Genomic DNA, 24,453 nt, shown 5'->3' on the forward strand with positions numbered 1-24,453 from the left:
CAATATTTGTGAAGAAAATCAGCTGACTTTAATCCTGTTGGTTATCGTCGCTTGTCAAAACTTATCAAACTCAAATTGATGTCAGTTGCAATTGTGTTTTGTATTTAAAAGAAATTTCACAGTTGGTAATAAAAAATTTAATCATTCCATTTAATCTATAGTAATGTCTAACGATTTAGATTTTCTCTTTAAACCTTTGGTTTTGGTGACCGGCTTCGGACCATTTTTAAACCATCCAGTAAATGCGAGCTGGGAGGCGGTAAAACTTATAAACAAGGAAATGTTGGAGACAAAACACAACATCGAATTGGTTCTGCTAGAAATTCCAGTTACTTACGAAAATGTCGACGAATTCGTGCCGGCGCTATGGGAAACACATACACCTAAGGTATTCAAACTTTATAATAATTGCTCACAATCTAGGAATATAAAATATAAAATGCATTTTTATATTATTTTATAACTTAAAAGATAATCCAAAATTTAAAAACAAATTTAAGTTTATAATGCTATATGTTCATAATTTGATAATAATATTTTACTAATTTAGTAACCAAGTTGATGAATACAAAAATTTGTAAATGATTATTACTAGCATTATTTCGAAATTCGGTATTTTGTGAATGGACTTCTAAAATTAAGAAAAACTTAAAAGAGAATAATTATCATTTATAAAATTATTCTTACATATAAGTTGACATTGTTAGTTTTCTGTCCAAGCATGACATGGGAGCCCTCAAGGATAGAAATTAGTGTAAAGAACATAGACAAAAGGCATCTATTAAGCTAGGGAATCAATCTATAATTGTGATCGGAAAGTATATTAATTACATTTATTGCAACAATCTATTGGATATGTATATTTGCAATTAGATTATGTTACAAACAGATAATGAGAACAGCAGGCATCATAAAAGTGAAGTGTTTATTAACTATTGTGATTGTTCTACAGAATTGATAGCTTTGTTGCAGATGTATTGTAGAGTATTTGCTCTGATATGTTATCACATAGATTAAAACTGCATAAAACTATGTTGATAATATTTTATGTTTTATAAAGACTAGTAATAACAACTAAGAGAAATACAATATTTTCTACTTTGCATGTTTTTTTGTAAAAAATAAATGGAAGATAAAAATTTATCAATGGATATCCCAAAAATTAAAAAATGCTATACTAAGCTACTACTAGGTTTATTTATTAGAAGTTGGTTTAAAAATACAAAATCGACTTTAAAGTTATAAATGCTACTAAATTTTATAATATATCTCAAGTATCCATTTTTTATGCCTATCCAATGATTTTATCTCTAATTTCCAGCTTATGATCCATGTGGGAGTATCAAGTGAGGCCTCCTGCATGACTTTGGAAACTCAGGCCCACAGAAAGGGCTACCAACGTATGGACTATTTTGACAAGTGTCCAGCCAATCACATCTGTACGGCTGAAGGTGCTATCCGACTGCACACCAAGCTGAATGTGGAGAGGATATGCAAGGAGTTCAATGGTAGTTGTACGGATGACACCAGTGCTATATCCTCTAAAGATGCTGGCAGGTAAAACATGACTGTTGTAACATATTTAATGTTTATAAATCGTCAGGCATGTTTACTCACATATGAAGAAATCAAAGTAGCATGAAGTGTGTTAATCAGAACTGTATCGGCGTTAGGATGGGGTGCGGTTGAGCAACCGTCTAGGGCACTGGAGAGATCGGGGATGCCAGTGTCCCACTGGTCTGTGAATTATAGTTTCATGTAACCCCTTTTTGAATGAATAATTATGAAAGTTTTTCTTCCAGATACCTCTGTGAATACATCTATTATACATCTCTAAGTGTGGATAACACAAGAACATTATTTATCCACGTACCAGACATTCCAAAGTATCCCTCCGAAGTGACAGCAAAAGCACTGGAGAAAATTCTAGAACTTACTCTAGAGCAGGTCATAGAAATGGACAGCTCCAAAGAGGTCACGGAGAAGTTCAAAGATGTCAACTTAGATGACAATGGAGAAAATTCTGCCCAAAATAATTTATAACCACGTTACTATGTAATGGTAGAAAGGGACACTGGTTCTATGTAGTCGAATTTTTATTTATGTATATTGTACATAGATGTATTTATTGTTTTAAGATAAACTGTTACAATCATCAAAGTGTTGTAGTACTTAATAAAAAAAATATTACAAAATCTTGCTTAAACATCAAGCATACATTTTAAGTATTGATTTTTTTTAAGTTGATTAATAAATTATTAAAAAAATAAAAAGCAATTAATTCCACTACAATATGAAGAAAAGCGCCATCTATTTAAAAAACAATAACTTTAGTGGAGTAGCCATTTGCTCTGTGTATGGTGAAGTATCACGCGGTCTTGAGATGAGTGGCGGTGGCAGCGCGTGCGAGACGCGAGGCCGGCGCCTCCACCAGCAGGTGCAGCATGAGCGCCGCCATGTGAGACAACCCGTACACACCCACAAAACTCAACGCCTGCGCATTGTATACACATACATATATCATAATGTCTATGATATCATAAATGCGAATGTATGGATGGATGGTTGTTAGTAGCTATCTCCAAAACATCTGCATGGATCTCGCCGAAATTTGGTATACTCTGGACGAACACATAAGCTATTAAAAAAAATATTTTTCCGCGCTGGCGGTATCTATTTAGTAACGAAAGCAGGTAATTGTACGCGTTAGCGTTACATTATCGAGATATAGAGATGGTGTGTATGTACCAGATTGTAGATGGAGACGTGTGAGAGATGCGTCCTGCGCGCGAGCAGCACGTGCACCATGTTGAGGTGCACGAGGTAGACGCAGTAGGAGAGCCTGCCCGGCACCACCCACCCCTCCCACTCGAACAGGCGGCTGATCCGCTCTGCAATGTATTAAAATGCTTCATCTGTATTTAAACACTTTTTTTGACAACGCCATCTAGCGATTTTTCATCTGTATGACTGATCCTATTAGGATAAAAAGGGTAATAAAGGTTTAATCCCAGCTTGAGCCCACCGTTGATCCTCATGACGAGGGCGACGATGACGAAGCTGGAGATGGTTGCCATGACGACGCGGAGCAGGGCCGCCGCCGCCATCCTGGTGAGCAGCGGCGCGCGCTCCTCCGTGTAGAAGAGCACGCACGACGCGAACAGCGCCATTACACCCGGCACCACCATCCAGCACAGGTGCTTCAGTATCTGCGCACAACACATCTGTAGCCGCGAGAGTTGATGATCTGAAGATCAACTCACGGTTCACATACAGCAGATCAATGAAGCGGCTCGCAACTCAGCGCAAGTTGGACCGGCATAGAGTCATGATTTACGTTTCGAGCTGTGAAATGCTAGTCAGCAGGCAAAGCGCGACTCGTCGACTCTCAGTTATTATATAGTATAATATTATAGATGAGCTAAGAACTGCTAATTTAGTTGTTGAGCCGCTCAACGTTACAAGTCTATATCACCTAATGAACCGGATCAGAGCTGATTTAAACACGTCTAAAGCCAGTATAAAAACAGAAACAATCATCATCCTCCTATCCTTATCCAACTCTATATGGGGTTGGCGCACCAGGTTTCCCCCTCCTGATCGATCATTGGTTACACTTTTCTTAGTCGAGTCCCAAGTTCTAACCTTATTTTTTGACAAGTCCACTTTGTTGTTCTGCAAGGTGTAGACGAGGAGGGCGGTGTAGATGCCGAGCACACAACACACGATGTTGGCGTGCCCCGAGATGTGCATCTTTTGGAATGTCGGGTTGTGAAAGTTGCGAAAGAACCTACACAGACATATTATATTCCCTTTAAATTTTAACTGTATTGTAACGATACAATCACGGTGTTGATAGCACTTTAAATATATAACCAAAATAGTCTTAATATATAATAGTTACAATAATGTAAAATTATTCTTCAACACGGCTTTTCTCTAATCGTCGCTAATACCAACTAACTTACTCTGGTTTCTTTAGTACTATGGCGTCCAAGTCCTGCAGCCAGACTTGCCACGCCGGCAGGAGGAGGCCTACAAGAAACAGCACAAACAGCGCCACCCGTCTCATGCGGCCCCGCGTGCCCACCACCACTGCAACACCCAGCACGAACAACTGGAAGTCTGCCGCTAGGTACCTATGACAAAAGCAACCTTCTATCTAAAACATTACTAATTTTAGTTCCGGAAAAACTTGACACGACCTCTTATGATATTTAAATGATCGCAACTATATAAGTTACAAAACAAGGTTAGGTAGCAAAAGGCAGGCTAAATCCGAAGCTTATACGTACCACGTATGAAGAGCACATAACTTGTTATCTTGAACGTAGTTGTTGAAGTAGAGGAGATGTGTCCAGGCATACTGCTGGCAGGCGTCCGCCACACTGCCGCCCGCCACCTGCCACAGCGGGCCCCCACCACCACCACCACCAGCGTGGCGCAGCCAGCTCGCGGTGTACGCGAGCACCGACGCGTACGCCGGGCTCAACCTTCACATAATGTACATACATGTACTTACAAATATTACTTTAATAAATCGCCAATATGTTTGGTTTCGGAAACCCACAATTAGTATCACAGTCGAAATTGATAACTCAAACTGAAACTTAGTTGAAGTAGCATTTTTACAATTTACTGACATATTTATTTTTAAAGGCTGAAAATATCAGTATCATTTTTTTAGTCTGTTTTCTTCTGACTAAACATAGAAACGTAGATTCGCATTTTAAATATGTACTCCGTGGTTCAAATGAATCGCACTTGTCTTAGAATCGACCAAAATATTTCTCTTACCTCCAAAACCTCAGCAAGATAATTTTAGGATATGTGGCCCAAGTGAGGGGCGTCCTCTCGCTCCTTATGAGCAGACTGTAGGTGAAGGTGAAGGCGGACAGCACAAAGAACATCTGTACCAGCATCATGCCGCCGTTCACCAGCTGGTAGCCCCACGTGTCGTAGTACTGTTCAACACAATATGTCAAGGTCAACTAGCGTGGTCAAGCGCTTTTTTGGCGAATTCAAGTAACTGCTCGTTTTCTACCTTTTGCTATAAAAATGGCATTACGAGAAAAATATTTGTTTAATCTTCAAACTTACTTAGGTAAGGAATTATAAAGAATGTTTTAATATACTTATTTATTTAATTTAACAGAGTTTTTGTTATTGAAAATGAATAGATTCATCTTACTCGCTCATAATCTAACGGATAGTCAGTATATGTGGTATTGATCCACGCGCAGTGGTCAAACATTATGAAAAACGTTAGTATACATCTGAAACAAACAAAAATCATTTGACAAAATTAGAAACCTCTCGGAGTTTTATGTGACACAGCCGAGGTATTGTGTGTAATTGTGTTATTTTCGAGTATTTACTTAACAAAGTGGAATCCTTTCAGTTTCTCCATCCTCGGGTCCGAAGCTCTGTACTCCGTCAGCCATTTCCAATTACGAAAGATCGAGAAAGATGATAAAAATCGATTTTCTGTAATAAATTTTTTAATTCAATGTTGTTGCTGGCGTCTACCATTATTAAACTAAAAAAACAACATCAAACAACAATATAATATTTGTTCTGTATTATTAACATAAAAATGCCAAAATGTAATTAATTACCTTTATTATTTTTTTCCATTTTGGACAGATAGAAGTAATCGTAACAACTTCCAGCTATGTTAAAAGCTAAAATAATAAGAAAACATATCGCCACAATGCAATCTAACATATCGTATGTAATTTCTTCATTATGTTTGTCACAATTGTATACAGTGGATTGCTTCGCTTGCAGCCCGTACTGTTTGAACAATGAATCATTGAAGCATCTCTCGATGATACCACCAACATCTTCAACTCTACTTAGTTCTTCAGTTTTGTTCTGCATAAAATGACGGCATGTAGTGGACACGCAAACACCTCTTTGTATATATGTATAATTATAATGTTTCACTGTATGTTCCGAGTAACCCTGTAATGATTGTAATTAATATTGAGTGCAGTATTTTTTTTTTAATATTAGCAAATTTTTGTAAATTAACTAATATTTCTTTTACCATTCCAAACTAAGCTGTATGCTTGTGCTAGGATATGGTTTACGACAATAGTCGAATGGCGGGATTCGAACCCCCGACCTCGTGATCGGAAATCCGTACCCTTAACCATTAGGCTATTGACGCTTCAAATTATTGTTGTTATTTAACAACAATATATATAATATATTTATATTAGTGCTTGACTGGACCAAATCGTTATTAAAACGTGAAGTTCCGATCCCTGCTATGCGCCAATGTGATTCGATATTTGCGAAGTTACTAGGCTAGCGAATTTGATTATTGCATAGTCACCCCTACCTTAGAGCTGGCAGTCAGCCCTTCAACGTTGAAGACGAATTAAAGAAGCAAAATAATATTAGCATTACTAAAATTAATTTTGTCAAATTAAATCGAAAGACGATAAAGGAATAATATCAATATAAGTGACCTTGTCCTTTAAAAAGTGAATGTACTCCGAACCACCGCCAAATAAGGTTTAGATGTATTGATGATACGGCGATTACACCGCTTTTAATGAATCTTTTTTTTATATTCGAAAACAAGCTAAAGATTGTCGTCGGGTCACATTTTTATTTACCTAGATGTTTAGTACCATAAGAGATGAGTTACATATTCATCAACAGCCTTTGAAATTTAAATATACTCGTGATTACGGTAAGCGAAGCCCTTGTTCTATTTCATTTCAACCAAATGCTGAAATTAAGTAAACGGAGGAACGTCAAATTCTGCTATGCATATAGCGGCCATTGCGCTAAAGTAAAATAATATTGTAATTGAAACAATATAAAGGAAGCTTTAATAATATAATATAATTATGTGAGGAGTTACCAGATAATTATAGGAATTTACGAGTCTTAGCGAGAAACGTGCAATTTTTGGTGAAAACATTTCGTGTTCGGATTGGAATGAATGAAAAAAAAATTAAAAGCGTTATTGTATCTTGTACTAACACGAATAAGCTGCATCAGCTCGTTGTCTTCATCAGCGTGGAGGTCTACTCGAAATAGACAGTAGACGCCGTCCTCTGGACGCAGACATGCGTGGTATGGCTCCAGGCCGAAGATCGCCGGCATACGGTCATATTCTGTATCTAAATACAAACAGAATCGGATTTAACGAAATCGTAAGCACCGGTAACTAGTATTGTATAATTTCTAAGGCAGTTATATGGGTCTGGGTTTCTAAAAGTGGAGTACGCGAACCCTAAGAGATTCGTCAGTCAAAGTTGAGAGTGTCAAAGGGTTCACGACAAGTTTTAAGTGAGTATAGCTTGATAACTGGCAGGCTGAGGTGTTAGAATTAAAAAATAATTAAAAATTAGGACTGGCATAATGGCACAGATAAAAAGCAAAATTAAAAAAAATAATTCTGAAATCACCAAAAATTGCTAATAACTATAAGTAGTAACTCTTTTTCATGGTCCCCTTTATACATTTATTTCGTGGCTATAAATTTTACAGAAAATTTAAAATTATTGAATAAGGCTAAAATAATTACTTAAAATCAACTCTCACCATTCAATTGAAGAACAATAGCTTCGCAAGGAAAAATAATTAAAAATATACAATAAAATACAATCATTGCAAACGCGTTTTTTCACTAAACTAACGTATTGTATGCGTCGCGACTCACGGCCCTAAATATATTACACAGTGAGAACTGGTTTGCTGGAACATCATTAACTCGTAAAAATTAGAATAAAAAATGAAGGTGGGGTTATTAATAAATATTTATCTAATCTACATCAATAATCTACAAATCTTATACAACAGAGACGTTTAACCAAACCCCTGTTTGGCTGGTAGGTTCTCACATTCCACGGAAAAAACGGTTTCCATGATCATGTAGATAATTTATTCCGAACAGTTTGTATGTATCATCATTAAAGAATGTAAAATATTTCCAAACCCATTTAAATTTTCCTTGTTTGATTTATTTAGCCATTCGATATTAAAAAGCTAAAAAAAGGTATCCTCACAATAATATTTTTTGCAAATACAATTAAATGTCGCACCTCATTTTCATCGCTAATTTATTGGTTTTAAAATTATTCCTTAAATCCTAAATAAATGTGTTTCTCCTATAATACACATTAGGCGGGAATCCCCTGTAAGTGCAAAGAGTAAGTAAATAGTAAGTATAGGTAAGGTGATTAAGGGTACTACTGGCATGTCAGAAAAATAAACGACATAAAACCTTTGCCGTCCGGGCGAAACCGAAGCGGGTCGCTAGTTGTTAGATAATAAAATACATTTGTTAATGTAAATTTTAAATAGTAAGAACAACTGTGAGAACTACGTTTTAATTTAGTTTTTGTCTTAGCTACATTGTAATATGATTGACTATTGTGATTTGAAATGTTGGTCTTAGCAAAAGTTATGCTTACGTAAACGAATAGAGTAACGTCAAACAGATCGAACTCGCTAGAGATGAATGTATGCTAAATTGCTTTTGGAAAGGCGCTTGAAGAAATGATGACTATTTAAATCAGAGGCCAAAGTGGTCTATATAGACCCCTAAGGCTTTTTGACAAAAGCAGGAGTCGATCTGACCCCGGGGTCGAAGAAAAAACTGTTCTTAATACGCAAATCACACATACCTAATTGAGTTGCTATGTTATTTTTAAGTTCAACAGTTAATTTTGGTTAATTCTGTCAAACCATCGCGAAATATTTTTTAAGTACAAAATGGAGAAAATCAAATAGGCACAGAATAAAATGACCTGATGTTAAAAACTTAAAATAAATGTAACACAGTATCTGAGATTTTTATTGAAATAGACAAATGGCCTTTAAAACAAAGAGCAACATATTTTCACCAATGTGGGTCTAGCAACTGCTAGCAACCCTTTTCATTGTCATTTTGCCTTTTTTTATAATTTCGAAATTCCATAAAAATATCACGCATGATGTTATGACATATAGGATAATTTGTTAATCTGTTTGGATAAGTTAATTTAATAGAAAAATACTTCCAAAGAAGTTAGGAAATACGTGCTCACTGGTAACCCTTGAAACTTGTGGGACTTTATTTTAATTTGACTTATGCTCACCGTGTCAGATATGCTTGTCTTTCTAAATGAACAAGTACTGATTTTCGTCTTTCTTCGTCCTCGGGGAAAATAGCATATTTGTATAACGGCAGCAATTTTTTGAAGTTTGCTTCTCTCTTCTCTAGAGAGAAGAGTTCGAGTTTCGTTGTAGTCGAACTCTTCCCTAGAGAGTAGAGTTCGAGTTGCGTTGTTGTCGAAAAATGTCGATTTTTTCGGTATTTTCATTTTTACTATTTTTCGATATCGATTTGTCATTGATTGATCATAAACAACTTTTGACAATACTGTTAATTCTATTTGATGTCGTTTATATACTCTTTGCCTTTGCTCTTTGGTTGTCGCTGGTTAGTCGCTGGGATCGCTGTCGCTGTCACTCTTGACACCTCTCTTTTTACGGCGAGCGGTCTTGGAAGAAGGTTTGTAAATGTTTTAACACGGATTGATTAATTTGAAATTGTACTAGTTGAAAATTGAAATCAATTATAAATTAGCCCAAATGTATGTTTATATTCATTACCTCTTAATATTGTTCATTACTTTGCTGCTGTCGTTGCGATGTAAGCAGATTTAATATTCGTCTTATTTTGCCTTACAGTAGAACATGGCGATCTCCATAGCCGTCATGTGTGGATAACAAGGCTACAATAATGCCATGTGTGTTGATTCCCAAGAGTAACTTACGCTCAAGGTGTTATTTTAATCGATTTGACCTATGATTGTACTCTTGCAACACCTAGTGGCGACAAACTAGCCAAAAAAAACATTTAAAAAAATGTTCAATACAATCAAATTTTGATTTATTATTTTATTTTAGCTCGCCATCATGGTGAACAACCGAGTGCCCTCGGTCTTCTCTAAGACCTACGTAACCCCGAGGCGGCCTTTCGAAAAGGCGCGCTTGGACCAGGAATTGAAGATCATCGGTGAATATGGTCTCCGTAACAAACGTGAAGTGTGGAGGGTGAAGTATACGCTTGCCCGCATCCGTAAGGCTGCCAGAGAACTGCTAACGCTGGAGGAGAAAGACCCTAAAAGGCTTTTTGAAGGTTAGTTTTACCACGTGAGCCCGGCGTTTTTTATTATTGTGTGACATGTTTATTTTCATGATGTCGGAAGGCAGGTTAAACAACCAATATTCATTGAAAACTAGAATGTAAAAAACTTTTTAACCTTTACTTTAGTATGAAAATAATAGGATTATATTATTCTTACTTAATATAAATGCGAATGTTTGTATGTGTAGACAGAAGTTTGATATCTTGGTATCTCAAGAATGGCTGCATGTATCTCTGATATTTGGCATAGATGTATGTATATATATGTGTTGTTTAATTACGTTTTTACCTAATTTCGCTCGGATGTCAATATTTATTTTAATGATGATTTTGGCAACCTCTTGGCAGATAAAACTTATGTTGATATCATTTACCACTGACATAAATTCTTAAACACCTAATGATGGAAACACAATAGTTCCGATTACATTGATATCCTTTTGTACAGGTAATGCATTGCTTCGTCGTCTGGTGAGGATTGGAGTGCTGGATGAGAAGCAGATGAAGCTGGATTATGTGCTGGGCCTCAAGATTGAGGATTTTTTGGAGCGCAGGCTGCAGACACAGGTCTTCAAGGCTGGTCTCGCCAAGTCTATACATCATGCTCGTATTCTTATCCGACAGAGGCACATCCGGTGAGTGGGTGAAATATTTTAAAAATATATTAGTTTATTACAAAATGTTCAGAAATTGTTTCAAAAGGTTAATAATCCATTTGTATTATATAATGGAGTTTTTATAAAAATAACTTATTGCAATACTCTATATTAAATTGAAAGCTGCTATATGAGGAATTTTTGAATGTGGTTATTATTGGTTGGTGCTCTGAAACAAGCTCTGTTTGTAACAGATAGCATTTTTGCCAAAGAGCAGCGAAGGAATTGAAGATATGCCGAGATGTTGAGCAAAAACATTTCAACTAGTGTGTTGGCTGGTTGCTGACTTTGCAAATGTATTCTTAAAGACCACTTGAACAGCCTTGTGCTCAGTTCAATGTCTTGAAATTTATGCTTGTTACAAGCTGTTCTGAGGTAATGTATGATAACTTGTGATGATGTTTAAAAAACATATTATCTTGTAAAGTATATCCTTAGTAAATTTGCTTCTGGGAAATATGCTTGAAGATCAGTAAATAATATTTGTTATTTGTTTGTCAGTGTACGCAAGCAGGTGGTGAACATCCCGTCATTTGTGGTGCGGCTGGACTCTGGCAAGCACATTGACTTCTCGCTCAAGTCGCCGTTCGGTGGCGGCCGCCCCGGTCGCGTCAAGCGCAAGAACCTCCGCAAGGGTCAGTCTGGCGGTGCTGCTAACGATGACGAAGAAGATTAAACAATAAATTTATAATTGTACAGTACATATTGGTTTTTCTTACATCTTTTCCCTATTAAGATATATGTAAACAAGCTTCTGCACAGATGGCCTGACCTGAATGGTGATACTACAATGTCAGTGAACAGAAGTACACAGTCTGTTGAGCAAGGTCTTAGACATAAAACTAAATAAATTTATACTTTCTTGATGAGGTTGGAATAGTAAAAGTTGAAATTAAATGTAAATTGCAATGGATACAAATATCTCAAATCAGAGGCTATTTGGAATATAAGGAGTTCTGCAGATGCAATGTGAACAAAGTGGGTGGTTGTCATATTGTAAAATATGAATTTTGAGAATGAAGCAAAATTACGATGGCACTAAAGATTATTATAATACTTCCAGTTTTAATAAAAATCTTCGTAATATTTTCGAAAGCAGAAGAATGAGAAATAAAACAATTTGAATATTCACTATTTATACACAATATTGATAAAGGCACAAAATATGCATATTCTTATAAATTATGACGATTTGGACAATTAAAACTTTTTATATTTTAAGAAACCTCTGTACTTCTTAGGGTTCAATCCATAAGCTTTGAGTCTCTCGTCTGACAACTTGTTCAGTGGATTGCCTGGTTTTTCATCTTGTTTGCCTTTACCCTTATTTTTCTTTTTAATTTGCTTTTTATTTTTATTAAACGCATTTCCATTCGTTTGATTAGGTTTGTTTTTCTTGTTCGGAACTTCACTTGACTCATTTGAGTTTGGCTCCGATTTTCTTTTTAATTTACCACCTTGCGGTTCGGGTTTTTCTGTTATCGAATTTGTCTTGCTCTTTTTTCCTTTAGAAAGGAAATTTAGTGCTACATCACTTGATGTACTTGGCTCTTCATCTTTAGATACACTTTCAACAACAAAGTTAATTTTATGTTTCTTTTTCTTTTCTCCCAAAACTTTATCAGTACTTTTACTTTCTTCTACTTCAGTACTTTTGAGATCTTCCATATGTTGGTCTCCTTTTTTCTTTTTCTTCTTTTTACTTTTAACTTCTGTATTTTCTGTGGTTTCTTCAACTTCGCTGACTACATCTGTTTTCGTGACACTTTCCTCACTTTTGACATTGTTAACATCATTTTCCTTTGATTTCTCGTTTTTATGTTTAACTTTTACATCTATTTTGTCATCATTATTTTCAGTGTTGTTTTCTTTTACCTCGTCTTCATCAACTTCTTTGTTTTCCACCACATTTTCTTTTGCTTTCTTCTTCTTCTTCTTCTTTTTCTTTTTGCTAGCTTCTACTGGTACTACTAATTCTGGTTCTCTGCAATAAAACATATTTACATTTTTTAAGGATTAACAATGTTAAAGGGAAATTTAACATGTTTCATGGCACTATATTTTTACGTACTAAAAGTAAAATTGCAAGATAAACCGGCTTTGTCTACTCACTGTGGTAATTCTTTAAACAGACTGGGCAATATTTTCTTCTTGAGCTGCTGGTCTGCGGCCTTGATAGCGTAAGTCTTCACCTCGCCCTTCTCCGCAGCGGGCGGGCGGTGCTTCACGATCTTCTTGAGCGGCACCCACTGCGTCAACTCTTTGTCGTCTGCTAGAAGGATCTAGAAACAACGAATTATTAAATTTAGTCTCACCTTATAAGGAAATGATGGGAAGGAGAAATGAAATGAAAACGCAAGGGCGGCAAAAAAAAATAAAGCAGGTTGCATTAATTGCCAACATTTGTTTTTGATGTTCCTAGTTATCAATAAAGTAATAAATTTGCGTCCTTTTAAAATTCCAGATTTGCAAAATTATTTTTGGCTCAACAGGGTTCTGCTACTGTAACCTAAAATATAAGAATGTTTATCGACTTTACCTCCTCAATAGAGAGTCCGTAGTCATTGGGCACCACTTCTCTGTACTTGAACCTGGTGGGCAGATCTCCTCCGATAACATCCTCACAATCCATTTTGTAGTACTCCTCCATGAACTGCGCGTAACTTCTCTCCGCTTCGGGGATGAATTTGGGCTTCTCCTCTTCCAGCAGCTGAGCGAGCTTGGACTTCTTCTTTCTATTCCTACGCTTCTTTCCCATACCACGTTTCAATTCTTCTAGAAGATTCTCTCGCGCTTTCTTCGGATCGTAGTCCGCGTCCATCTGGATACGGAAGAGATAGATTTTTGTATCGACCATAACGCAACTTTAACTTTCAACTTGAGAAAGTTATATTACAAATATTTTTCTATAGGAGTGTGAATACCTACATTAAAGTCTTCATCCTCGCAGTGAGGGCCCTCAGCCTCCCCCACCTCACCTTGACCAAACTCATCTTCGTACTTCTCCCAATTTTCTGCAATTGGATAAAATTAATTTTTTACGTTACATTTATACGTTTATATCTTTTTGTAATGCAATATTGTTGCAAATTTGAAAATCCAGTTAAAACCTATATATATGATTGTCCTCACCGATCTCCAATTCCTCGTCCAGGTCTGGAAATTCAGGCTTCTTGTCGTCCGCGTCTCCATAGTACTGCTCGTCGAATATAGCGCGCATGCGCCGGTCGTGCTCCTCGGGGTCGAAGTCTCCCTCTATGTCTTCATCCTAAGTAAACATATAGACAGGGTAAACATAAACACAAAGATATTAACGCCATACAATTAAAGCATACTATTTATTTTGGTTTTAGCAGCATTATTTATTTTTAAAATTTTCAAAATCTTTGTTGGCTGTTTTGCTTCTTTTAAGTACAATTTAATAAAATCTGTTTACAGTATTTCGAGTATTTTCCCTGCAGGTAAGTACACTGTAAACTTACATTAAACGCCAGTTCCTGGTTGCCGGTGACTTCCTTCAGCTTGGCGATCTTTTCCTGCACCTCCTTCAGTTTGAGCGCCTTCAGCCGCGCGATCTCCTCCATCTTGCTGCGTTTCTCCGCCTCCTTGCGCGCGCGCACCTCCGCGCGCTTCCGAGACCGCTTGTCGTCCTTTGGCCTGATGTAGTTCATAGTTCTCGGGAAACGTTTCAACTGGAAACATATAGAAAGGCATTCAAATCACAAAAATATTATCTAAATAAACTATAGGATAGTTTGTTTAATATATATATAACAAGTCAAAGCCTACTTTCACTTAATTATCATGAAAATGTACTAAATATAATGAAAAAAGTACTTCTTCTTTATATCCAAAAAATATTTATGTCTACATTTTTCAAGGAGAATGAAAGGATAGAATAGATAAGATAGGTAACTGACATATTCATCATCAGGCTCTTCAAATCTGAAGTTATATGCTCGCTCAAACTTGCCCTGCTCCTCCACTATTTCCTCATCAGCCTCCAGGTCGGCATCATCGCGCAGTTTGTCCCCCGCCGGTCCAGCATCTCCCTCCTCCAGGTACCTGAGCCAATGCGTGAAATGAGAGTAACTAAAGTATTTTATAAAATAACTTGTGCCTTGATATGGAATTGGAGTGAAATGGAAAACGAAAACTCATAATGGTTTTCATTGAGGTTTTAAAATAATATATTTTTATGGTTATTACTAAATTGCCAAAAGAGGATATCATATTTTGGAGTTAGTTCCATTGTAATTCTCTGTAGTGTAAATTATTTGACCAATATTTGGCAACTGTTCTTTGTGACAGTGACATAAAATTAATTGATTATCAGTTGACATCATACCTTTTGTTTAATATGTAATCTCTGAGGAAAGCTTCTCCCTCATTAAGCTTGGGGTCGGACCACAGAGCTTTCAGAGGAGCCAGTTCTTTCTCCACATCCTCTTCAACATGTTCCACTTTGCCTAGGAGATAGTCCTTTAATTTGCCATCCTGAATAATGAAAAAATATTGTACTTCATAAATACTATAACATTTTTACTATGGTAAGCAATCAAGTAAACTTGGAATTAATGTTTTTATTTTCATTGTAATAAAAGAATTTTGTACAAATTCACTGAATAAATTAATTTGTATTTAAGTTAAAAAATGTTTATTACTTTATTGTGTTCCTGTTCCTGTTTTTCCTCATCAACTTCGGCTTTTTTCTCAATGCTGAATATGTTGCCGCTGTCATCATCATCATCATCATCACTGTCTGTGAACACCACTTTCTTCTTCTGGTCATCCTTCTCTGAAATTAAAGTGTTAAAGTAATTTTTAGCAAATTTTATCTTTATAAACTATTTTATCGGAACTCCTGTGATAGAGCTGATTCAGTTACATTTGAAAATTAAAAATATTTATATTGTGAAATTAATTTACTCTGTAAAAAGCAGACTGTTCAGCTCACTACTAATAGCTTAGTATTAGTTAGTAGTAGTATTGTCAACTTTATACCTTTTTCCTTTTCAACTTTTTCATCAAAGAACTTATAACCAGGGTCATATATTCTCGGGTCTTTTGTTTTTAACAGAGCGAGGGTCTTCAGGAATTGCGTCTCAGTTTCTTCTGATACTTCCAATGGTTCATCGCTCTCATCTTCGCTGTCCGATGAAATTGACGCATCAGAATTTAACGCTTTAGACCCATATTTTTGCTCTACTGAAAACATAAATTAGTAAATTTTATTTTAAATCTAAATAGCAACTATACCAGTAGTAAAAAAATCATAGTAAATGTAGTAAACATCTCACATTTATATTTTTCTTCCTTCTCCCGCCAAGCATCATATCTTTTGGCGTATTCATTTTCAGTTTTAATAGCCACTTCCTCATCGGAATCTTCATCAAATAATTTATTTTTTGGCATTTTTATTCATGAATTCATACGTTAAAGAATAACTTTGTCAACAAAAAAGTAACCTAATTTCTCACTACAACACATGTTGACACATGTCAATTTGGATGTCAAATTATTATTTTTTTAAATTCCAGGTTACTCAGTGCGGCACAAGCACTTACGTACGTTAAAAAATGACTTTAATTAATGTGTTAATTTCAACAATTGCAAATTGTTGCGACTTGCAAATTCTAAATTAGACACATTTCTTGAAAAAAAATCAATGAATCTTTTATACCGGTTTTCAGTCGATCGGTTATGTCATTGTCATTATAAAGAACAGAACGTGGCGCATCTCTATTAACCTAAAATTTTACCGCTGCTTACTTGTTTGTGTGTCAATTTATGTTTATTTTAGAAAAGAAGAGATATTTTTCTTGCCGTAAATGAAATGATAATTTGAGAATAAGGAGCTAAAATGACTACAAATCCTAGAAAGGGCACTGACCAAGCGCCTATCGAAGAAAGTGACCAGCTTACTATACGTCCTTTGTAAATATTTGTTTCCTAAATTTCTATTTAGTTTAAGTTTGGGTTTCACCACAATTTATAAATGATCTTTTTGAACATAATCCAATTACGCCCTGGATCTGGTTTCTTAGTTATTGTGTTAATATTTTTTTTCGTACTAAGACAATAAAATACTTCTACATCAAAAGATACCAATGATTATTTACCATTCAAATAATTCCCTTTCCTTATCCTAATCACATGGTGTACGCACACGAGGTTAAATTTTAATAAATGTTACTCATAAAAAAAATATTACAGAGGTGCTGGCCAAGAAGTAGGAAGATCATGTATCATGTTGGAATTCAAAGGAAAAAAGATTATGGTGAGTGCTGACTTAGTACATCAATATTTAAGTATGCTGAAGGTATATGTAGTAAATTTTGATTTATTGTTTTAGTTGGACTGTGGTATTCATCCTGGCCTTTCAGGAATGGATGCTCTGCCTTTTGTGGATTTGATAGAAGCTGATGAAGTTGACTTGCTTCTGATATCACAGTAAGTGTTCATAAATAAATATTTCACTCGCGACTTTGTCTGTTGCTCACAACTTTGTCTGTGGGTAATAAAAAAAAACTTGTAATAAATGAAGCCCTTAGCACCTGGCGATACTGGACTTCCCAACAGTGAGAGAATTTTTCAAATTGGTTCAGTAGTTTCGGCACCTGATTAATGTATTATAAACAAGCAAACAATCAAATCTTACCTCTTTTTAATATTAGTATAGATGAAATATTTTTATTAGTAAATAAAAATAAGCTAAATAGACATAACATAAATGGAATTTACTTTGAACAATTGTTACTAAGAATGTTACATAAAGTATTGTAATAATTTTCAGTTTCCATTTGGACCACAGTGGCGCCCTCCCCTGGTTCTTAACAAAGACCTCTTTCAAGGGCAGAGTGTTCATGACACATGCCACAAAAGCCATTTACAGGTGGCTGGTCTCCGATTATATCAAAGTCAGGTGAGATTGTTACTAACTGTTATGTAGAAAGCGCACCTATACTGTCTCTACCTAACAAAAACTTAATTGTGGTACACTAGTTGTCTCCCATGACTGTCCACGCATAATTTAAATTAAATGAATTCATAGCTTATATGTACACATTTTTTACATCTTTGCCAAATTTCCATGAGATTCATGCAGCTGTTCTGGAGATACCTTCTAACAAACATTTGTCCATCCAAACACTTGCATTTATAATATTAGTAAGATTATTGTCTATACTAATGTGTCTCCTTTCTTAAATTATCCTTCTTTTCTGTTACTTATTTATACAAATAATTCAATTATTCATTCAATGATGTAATATGTTTCAAATTTGAAATGTGTTTATAATTTATAGCAACATATCAACGGAACAAATGTTGTACACGGAGTCTGACTTGGAGGGTTCAATGGACCGCATAGAGACTATCAACTTCCACGAGGAGAAGGATGTCCGCGGCGTGCGCTTCTGGGCGTACAACGCGGGTCACGTGCTCGGTGCAGCCATGTTTATGATAGAAATCGCTGGAGTGAAGGTATACCTTGTATCTGTTTTTAAGTTACATTTAAACTCTTTTTCCACTGATGCGACTAGCTTTCGTAAGCAACATATAAGTACCATTTGTGCTAGATTGATTGTGACTGTAATAGAACTATGATTTGTCTTACCTAGTTAAAAATGGAAAAATGGTTGATAAAATGCAATTTTTTTATTAGATTCTTTATACTGGAGACTTCTCAAGACAGGAAGATCGTCATCTAATGGCTGCTGAGATTCCAACAGTACATCCGGACGTGCTCATTACAGTATGTACTTTTATTGATACTATTGCAATGTGTGGAAGAAAGGTGATGTGCATTAGTGTAACCAGTGGTGTAGTGTGGGTGGTGAATGAGATGTGTGCGTGTGCAGGAGTCAACATACGGCACGCACATACACGAGAAGCGCGAGGAGCGGGAGAGCAGGTTCACGGGGCTGGTGAACGACATAGTGACGCGCGGCGGACGCTGCCTCATCCCCGTGTTCGCGCTCGGCCGCGCGCAGGAGCTGCTGCTCATACTCGGTCAGTCTCATTGCCTGCTATGCTACTGCTACTCTATATCTTATTTATTATTCTCTCAAGTCTTACAGTCCGATAAGTGTGTGTGCAGGATGCCTAATTAGGGTCCTCTTTCTTTCCCTTTCCACCTTTTTCTTAAAATGCATAATATAAAAAAAAACAATACGATGATGTAAATAGTGGTCATAAGAGTTAAAGTTCCCAGGATACTGAAGAATGTTCAGCAGCATTACAGTATAGATTGTGAATTGTGTCAGACGAGTACTGGTCGCTGCACCCCGAGCTGCAGGACATCCCCATCTACTACGCCTCCTCGCTGGCCAAGAAGTGCATGGCGGTGTACCAGACCTACGTGAACGCCATGAACGACCGCATCCGCAGGCAGATCGCCGTCAACAACCCCTTCGTCTTCCGACACATCTCCAACCTCAAGGTACATACTATTGTTCCAGCTCTTTCTCATCAATTATTTCACACTAGCTGACGCCTGCGACTCCGTCCCCGACAAATTAAAATATAAAATATTAGCGGCCTATATGTTCTTACAGACTATGTTCTACGTCTAGGCCAAATTTCAGCTAAATCCATGCAGACATTCTGGAGATACCTTCAAACAAACATCCATCCATCCATCCAAATATTCGCATTTATAATATAATATAATAATATTAGTAATAGTAAGATTTTAGTTTATTTAAATCTATTTACTTATTGTGCTTTTACTTATATTAATGTATTTTAAAATTAGAAATGTTATGTTGCATTCTGCTCCCCGATACTGAACACATCCAGCTCCGGTTTCACTTTATCATACAGATGTGGGAACGCGCCCTCCGCTTTGTACTTCTTCCTCACTTCCTCGTACAGCGTCAGATCGAACATTTCCTCAAATTCTTCTCTAGTCATGAAGATGTCTGCGTACAGGAACGAGTAACCTCCCACTTCTCTGGTGAACTTCTCCATTTCCCTCATTGCGGTTACGGGGTTGTAAGACTTCTTCTCTTTCACTTTACCAGGTACACCGTACACTCCTAGATCATTGTACATCGCGTAACTTGTACCCGGTACCAGGTATTTCTTATCGGGATGTTTGAGTTGACCCGACGATGGACCGTGATCGATAATTTTGCACGGGTACACCAACAATGGAAATTTCTCAAACAACACGCTGGCCACCTCGATCTGCTTCTCCAGCTCGGTTATAGGTAGAACTATATCTTGGAACACCTGCTTGGTGAAGGTGTAGGCGCGCACTCCGGGAGTCGTGGTGAACTTGAGGAAGGCCGGCTTCGGAGGCAGCAGCCAGCCGAATAATGTTCTGAAGACGGGATCGTTGCCGAACGACAGCATGTCCTCGACCACCCAGAAGATAGCTCGGTTGTGCCTCAGCAGGTAGTCGCGCAGGGGTATCAGCTCGACACCTTCTCCCTTAGTGAGGAACGATTCCACGTGTTTGTAGAACCAGGGCTTGTACCACCTCGAGCAGCGGTTCACTGGGATTTGCGGCTCGTACTCCGAGTAGTCACCGGTCATGATGACAGCGCTGTCCTTGCTAAATATAGTACCTTCAATGTAGTCTGGGTGCACCGCAGGGTTTGCCGAATTAGCCCCAGATAGATCTCTGATCATGTCGCAGTAGGTCTTCTGGCCCCTGACTGGGGTATACTTCAACTTAATATATGGTTTGACCTTGACGATCCTCAAGGTCAATGCGACTAAGAAGCCGAGGCTGCCGTGCGACCAGGGCAGCGCCCTGTACAGGTCCGCGTGCTCGTTGGTGGCGGTGGCGGTGACCAGGGAGCCGTCGGCCAGCACCACCTCGTAGCTGGTGACGGTCTCGTGGTACAGCCCCGCCTTGTGCGAGTGTGTCGACATGCCCGTGCCCATCGCGAGACCTGAAAACAACACATAATTACGATAACCGTTTGAAAATACGTCAATTCTATAGTCATATGACTATGTCCTGACCTCCTAAGGTGGCGTCCACCAGCTCTATAGTCACCGCCAAAGAGTACCCCTTCGGTATGAGATACTCTGTGATGTCTCCTATGGTGACCATGGGCGCGACGCGGACGGTCATGGCGCACTCGTCCAGCTCGAGGATATCGTACAGCGGCACCGGCACGCGGTGGTGCAGGTGCTTCTGGAAAAACGTCGTCGACAGAGACAGCCAGTTCGGTCTCGCGGTGCACAGGAGACGTCGCTCCTTCACCGCCATCTTGTTCCACTCTTGTACCTGGAAATAATACTCATAGCTACTCTTGTGATCGTTTAGTATTCCAAATTCGAACAAAACTATGGCCATAACATCATTAGCAATGTAACGACAGTTTCCGTTTTTATTTTATTTAGTCGTGTTATCTGTAAAATTTTGGTAGTAATCTTTGGAAGTACCCTTACCCTTCTCTGTATCTCTCTGACGGCGGTGTCATGGTCGGGGCCGGTGCCCAGACTCCGCAGCCAAGCCCTTGCTCTCAGCAGCAGGGTGAAGAGGAAGCTGGCCGGTAGACAGAACACCAGTACCACCAGCTCGCGGTGCTCCTCCAGCCATGTCACCAGCCGCTGCTTTAGAGCCTCAGGAATCATTGCTGATGATTAAATAATGATAATTTATTTAGTTTTGACTAGTTTTACAAGATATATTTATAAAACTTTGTGTAAAATTATTGAAAATTACTACAATAAAATAAGATTTTAAAGAGGAAAATATGCACAAATAAATTCATATAAGTATATCTATCTATAATAAAGTGTGGACAAATTTTAAATTTCATAGATGTTTTTACGTGAAAGTAGCATGATAACTCACCGCATATAAATTAGTATGACCTATAACAGTATTCCCTCACGGCAACTAATTATTTTTTTATCTATGTCTCGATAAGGTTGTATAATTTGTCTTATAGATAATGTCGATACATTATTATTTCTTATACACGTCTTCCCGCCAAAAATGCCGCAACGAACTTATAAAAGTTATTTTAAAAACAAATTGTCGACGATTTAAATCAGAATACCTAAATACTTTAGCCGGTTGTCGGCTATCGTAACAGATAAAAAATAACAATGACATAATTAAACAAATTGCGTTCCATTTCACATAATCATGAATGTAGATTACTTCTGAACTATTTATTTAAAAATATATAAAACCAGGGTAATTTGTGTAAAATATATATCTAAGTTGTGTTTTATAGATAACGTAACGGCTTATTGAAATTATATAAAAGTACTTCTAAACGTTGATGCGAATTCTCCAAAATCGTATATTGACCTTGAAAGCTACAGTAAAGTATGAATCATTGTAACGCATAACAGTATGCGTTAGGCTAAAATATGTCTTATTACTAGAGGTGTAAAGGTGTTTGGTTCAATAATATAATCATCATTAAAAAACTCTATCAAAAATGTTGTGACGCTATAAGACACCTGGTCTCTGAATAATTATCGAATCTTTTATCGGAGGGAGATAACAGAGATAAATATTATATCATACATTTGATTTTATTTTATTATGATTCTTAAAATACAAGAATTCATCTAAAAGTTGCAGTATGCTTACCTTTATACATGATTTCTCCCGCGAAATCCATACCCTTTCCATTATTTCCTTATTTAAAAAATGTCAAGATATTGAAAAGCACTAAAATTATAACTATGTATATGGTGATTAGGAATTTTTGAGTACGATATTTTACAGGGCATCGATCACTTCGAGGACATCGGTCCGTGTGTGATCATGGCGTCGCCAGGCATGATGCAGTCCGGGCTGTCGCGTGAGCTCTTCGAGTCCTGGTGCACGGACCCCAAGAACGGTGTCATCATTGCAGGTCCATATATCACCCATACACACACAGCACGTTTCGTACTATTGCAGTTTTCCCAGTTTTGATAAAGGGCGAAAATTGTTCAGGCAACATTGTTCATAGCTTTGATATTTAAAAAGTGGGCAATGAAGATATCTTTATGTATAAATCTAGCTTTTGTGAATTAATTATTATTTTTCTAATATGTTATTTTTTGAAGAAGAAAGAAGTTTGGTTTGGTTATTCGGTATATGTTGTGGCGCAGGGTACTGCGTGGAGGGCACGTTGGCGAAGACGATCCTGTCGGAGCCGGAGGAGATCACCTCGATGTCGGGACAGAAGCTGCCGCTGAAGATGTCGGTGGACTACATCTCCTTCTCCGCGCACACTGACTACCAGCAGACCTCAGAGTTCATCAACATACTGAAGCCGCCGCACGTCGTCAGTACACGTTTTGTCCATCACTGACATCACTGACATCACTGGCATCACTGACATCACTGACATCACTGACATCACTGGCATCACTGACATCACTGAAATCACTGACATCACGACTGTCCGCGTCACGTACCTACAGATGTTCATTCTAAATTGTTAACTTTCATTGAATGACTCACTTTGACATTTTTTATTATTTTCAAGACTTGCTGTAGTATGGACTGATTTGTGGAGTCAGAAACGCGTCTGTTAATGAATCGTAAAAGCTTTTGGAATTTCCAAGTAACGTATCGCAGATAAAAAAAATTAGAAAGGTAGTTGGTAAAGCGACTGTGGTCAGTCGGACGTGCGAGTAGTTACGGAACCTGTATAGATGTGAGTGTGATGTGTCAGGTCCTGGTGCACGGGGAGCAGAACGAGATGTCTCGGCTGCGCGGGGCGCTGCAGCGCGAGCACCGCGGCCGGCTGCTGGTGCACACGCCCCGCAACACGCAGCTCCTCACCCTCGCCTTCCGCGGAGACAGGACCGCCAAGGTCATGGGCTCGCTGGCCATGGACCCGCCGCTGCCGGGCCGCCCGCTGCAGGGCGTGCTCGTCAAGCGCAACTTCAACTACCACATCCTCGCCCCCGCCGACCTCAACAGTCAGTACTTGACGCATCCACCGGGACATATGTCTGCTCCGCTCGCCTTACACAACGTAACGTGATGCGCTCCTCTCCCGCAGAGTACACGGAGCTGACGCAGTCGGAGGTGACGCAGCGCCAGTCCATCCACTTCGGCGGCACGCCCGCGCTGCTCCGCCACGCCGTGCTGCAGCTCGCCGGGCACGTCGACTTCCTCAGCGACACGCGCTGGAGGCTCTACGGCTGCCTCGACCTCACCCTCGACCCGCCCGTCGTCACGCTGGAGGTGACCGCGCCCTCCCCCGCACCTCGCCCCGCCCACTGCGCCCCGCCCACACACTGACACACGGCTCGCATTGCAGTGGCAGGCGCAGCCGGTGACCGACATGTACGCGGACGCGGTGGCGGCTGCAGTGCTGGCCGCCGCCGCTCTGCCCGCGCCCCGCCTCGCACCTCTAGCACCCAAACTCGACCGCATGCACTTCAAGGTAACATATTCTGTGTGCCCGCACTTCCCACTTTTAACATAGTTTCATTATGCTTATGTAAATATATTCTGTGCACTGTATCAGGAGTGCGCGATAGAAATGCTGCAGGAGATGTTTGGAGAGGAGGCGGTGCCCAAGATTTTCAAGGGCGACAAGCTGCAGCTCACGGTCGCCGGCAAGCGCGTCGATATCGACCTTCTCACGCTCGTAAGCACGAACAAAATAAATGTTATATTGAAGAGTGCAGGTTTTAATCAGGGTAAGTAAC

General features: G+C 38.4%; 6 protein-coding genes across 9 annotated transcripts in view; 3 read left to right on the forward strand and 3 right to left on the reverse strand.

Annotated features, from left to right (window-relative positions):
• The first annotated feature begins 6 nt into the window (after positions 1-6).
• LOC106114445 (pyroglutamyl-peptidase 1) lies at positions 7-2,217 on the forward strand. Its single transcript, XM_013307672.1, has 3 exons — positions 7-388; positions 1,322-1,557; positions 1,803-2,217. The coding sequence occupies exons 1-3, from the start codon at positions 164-166 to the stop codon at positions 2,041-2,043; spliced, it is 702 nt and encodes a 233-aa protein (XP_013163126.1). The 5' UTR covers positions 7-163; the 3' UTR covers positions 2,044-2,217.
• LOC106114444 (nose resistant to fluoxetine protein 6-like) lies at positions 2,108-9,284 on the reverse strand. Of its 4 annotated transcripts, none has more exons than XM_013307670.1 (12): positions 9,105-9,284; positions 7,003-7,142; positions 5,619-5,967; positions 5,379-5,487; positions 5,192-5,276; positions 4,798-4,964; positions 4,296-4,493; positions 3,969-4,139; positions 3,646-3,790; positions 3,026-3,224; positions 2,749-2,891; positions 2,108-2,494 (listed from the first exon to the last, which is right to left on the reverse strand). In XM_013307670.1, exons 2-12 carry the CDS (start codon positions 7,123-7,125, stop codon positions 2,369-2,371), a joined length of 1,815 nt encoding a protein of 604 aa, XP_013163124.1. In that variant the 5' UTR covers positions 7,126-7,142; positions 9,105-9,284; the 3' UTR covers positions 2,108-2,368. The 4 variants fall into 4 exon arrangements, with proteins under 4 accessions (XP_013163124.1, XP_013163123.1, XP_013163121.1 ...); XM_013307669.1 differs by lacking the exon at positions 9,105-9,284 and adding an exon at positions 7,567-7,703 and having other exon boundaries at positions 3,026-3,209; XM_013307667.1 differs by lacking the exon at positions 9,105-9,284 and adding an exon at positions 7,567-7,703.
• A 183-nt stretch (positions 9,285-9,467) lies between these two features.
• Positions 9,468-11,516, forward strand: RpS9 (ribosomal protein S9). Its single transcript, NM_001312319.1, is given in 4 exon segments — positions 9,468-9,520; positions 9,919-10,150; positions 10,608-10,794; positions 11,317-11,516. Coding segments are annotated over 3 exon segments (585 nt in total). The 5' UTR covers positions 9,468-9,520; positions 9,919-9,927; the 3' UTR covers positions 11,492-11,516.
• A 426-nt stretch (positions 11,517-11,942) lies between these two features.
• LOC106114479 (protein KRI1 homolog) lies at positions 11,943-16,320 on the reverse strand. Its single transcript, XM_013307712.1, has 11 exons — positions 16,116-16,320; positions 15,820-16,023; positions 15,480-15,613; positions 15,164-15,312; positions 14,736-14,880; positions 14,298-14,507; positions 13,948-14,083; positions 13,744-13,829; positions 13,355-13,636; positions 12,928-13,097; positions 11,943-12,799 (listed from the first exon to the last, which is right to left on the reverse strand). The coding sequence occupies exons 1-11, from the start codon at positions 16,228-16,230 to the stop codon at positions 12,016-12,018; spliced, it is 2,415 nt and encodes an 804-aa protein (XP_013163166.1). The 5' UTR covers positions 16,231-16,320; the 3' UTR covers positions 11,943-12,015.
• Positions 16,321-16,543: 223 nt separating this feature from the next.
• Positions 16,544-24,453, forward strand: part of Cpsf73 (cleavage and polyadenylation specificity factor 73) — an 8,297-nt gene continuing 387 nt past the window's right edge. The window contains exons 1-14 of the mRNA XM_013307074.1: positions 16,544-16,752; positions 17,032-17,095; positions 17,171-17,268; positions 17,612-17,740; positions 18,123-18,300; positions 18,482-18,571; positions 18,678-18,828; positions 19,083-19,258; positions 22,526-22,655; positions 22,897-23,072; positions 23,466-23,715; positions 23,799-23,983; positions 24,060-24,185; positions 24,270-24,444. Coding sequence (XP_013162528.1) covers positions 16,679-16,752; positions 17,032-17,095; positions 17,171-17,268; positions 17,612-17,740; positions 18,123-18,300; positions 18,482-18,571; positions 18,678-18,828; positions 19,083-19,258; positions 22,526-22,655; positions 22,897-23,072; positions 23,466-23,715; positions 23,799-23,983; positions 24,060-24,185; positions 24,270-24,444 — 2,002 coding nt within the window. The 5' untranslated portion in view covers positions 16,544-16,678. The remainder of the gene's footprint in view (positions 16,753-17,031; positions 17,096-17,170; positions 17,269-17,611; positions 17,741-18,122; positions 18,301-18,481; positions 18,572-18,677; positions 18,829-19,082; positions 19,259-22,525; positions 22,656-22,896; positions 23,073-23,465; positions 23,716-23,798; positions 23,984-24,059; positions 24,186-24,269; positions 24,445-24,453) is intronic.
• Positions 19,533-22,002, reverse strand: LOC106114375 (delta(24)-sterol reductase). Its single transcript, XM_013307554.1, has 4 exons — positions 21,635-22,002; positions 21,226-21,413; positions 20,794-21,061; positions 19,533-20,720 (listed from the first exon to the last, which is right to left on the reverse strand). Exons 2-4 carry the CDS (start codon positions 21,409-21,411, stop codon positions 19,579-19,581), a joined length of 1,596 nt encoding a protein of 531 aa, XP_013163008.1. The 5' UTR covers positions 21,412-21,413; positions 21,635-22,002; the 3' UTR covers positions 19,533-19,578.

The sequence above is a fragment of the Papilio xuthus genome, unplaced genomic scaffold (genome assembly GCF_000836235.2).
Source record: "Papilio xuthus unplaced genomic scaffold, Pxut_1.1 DF828142.1, whole genome shotgun sequence".
In the NCBI taxonomy this organism is placed as follows: Eukaryota; Metazoa; Arthropoda; class Insecta; order Lepidoptera; family Papilionidae; genus Papilio; species Papilio xuthus.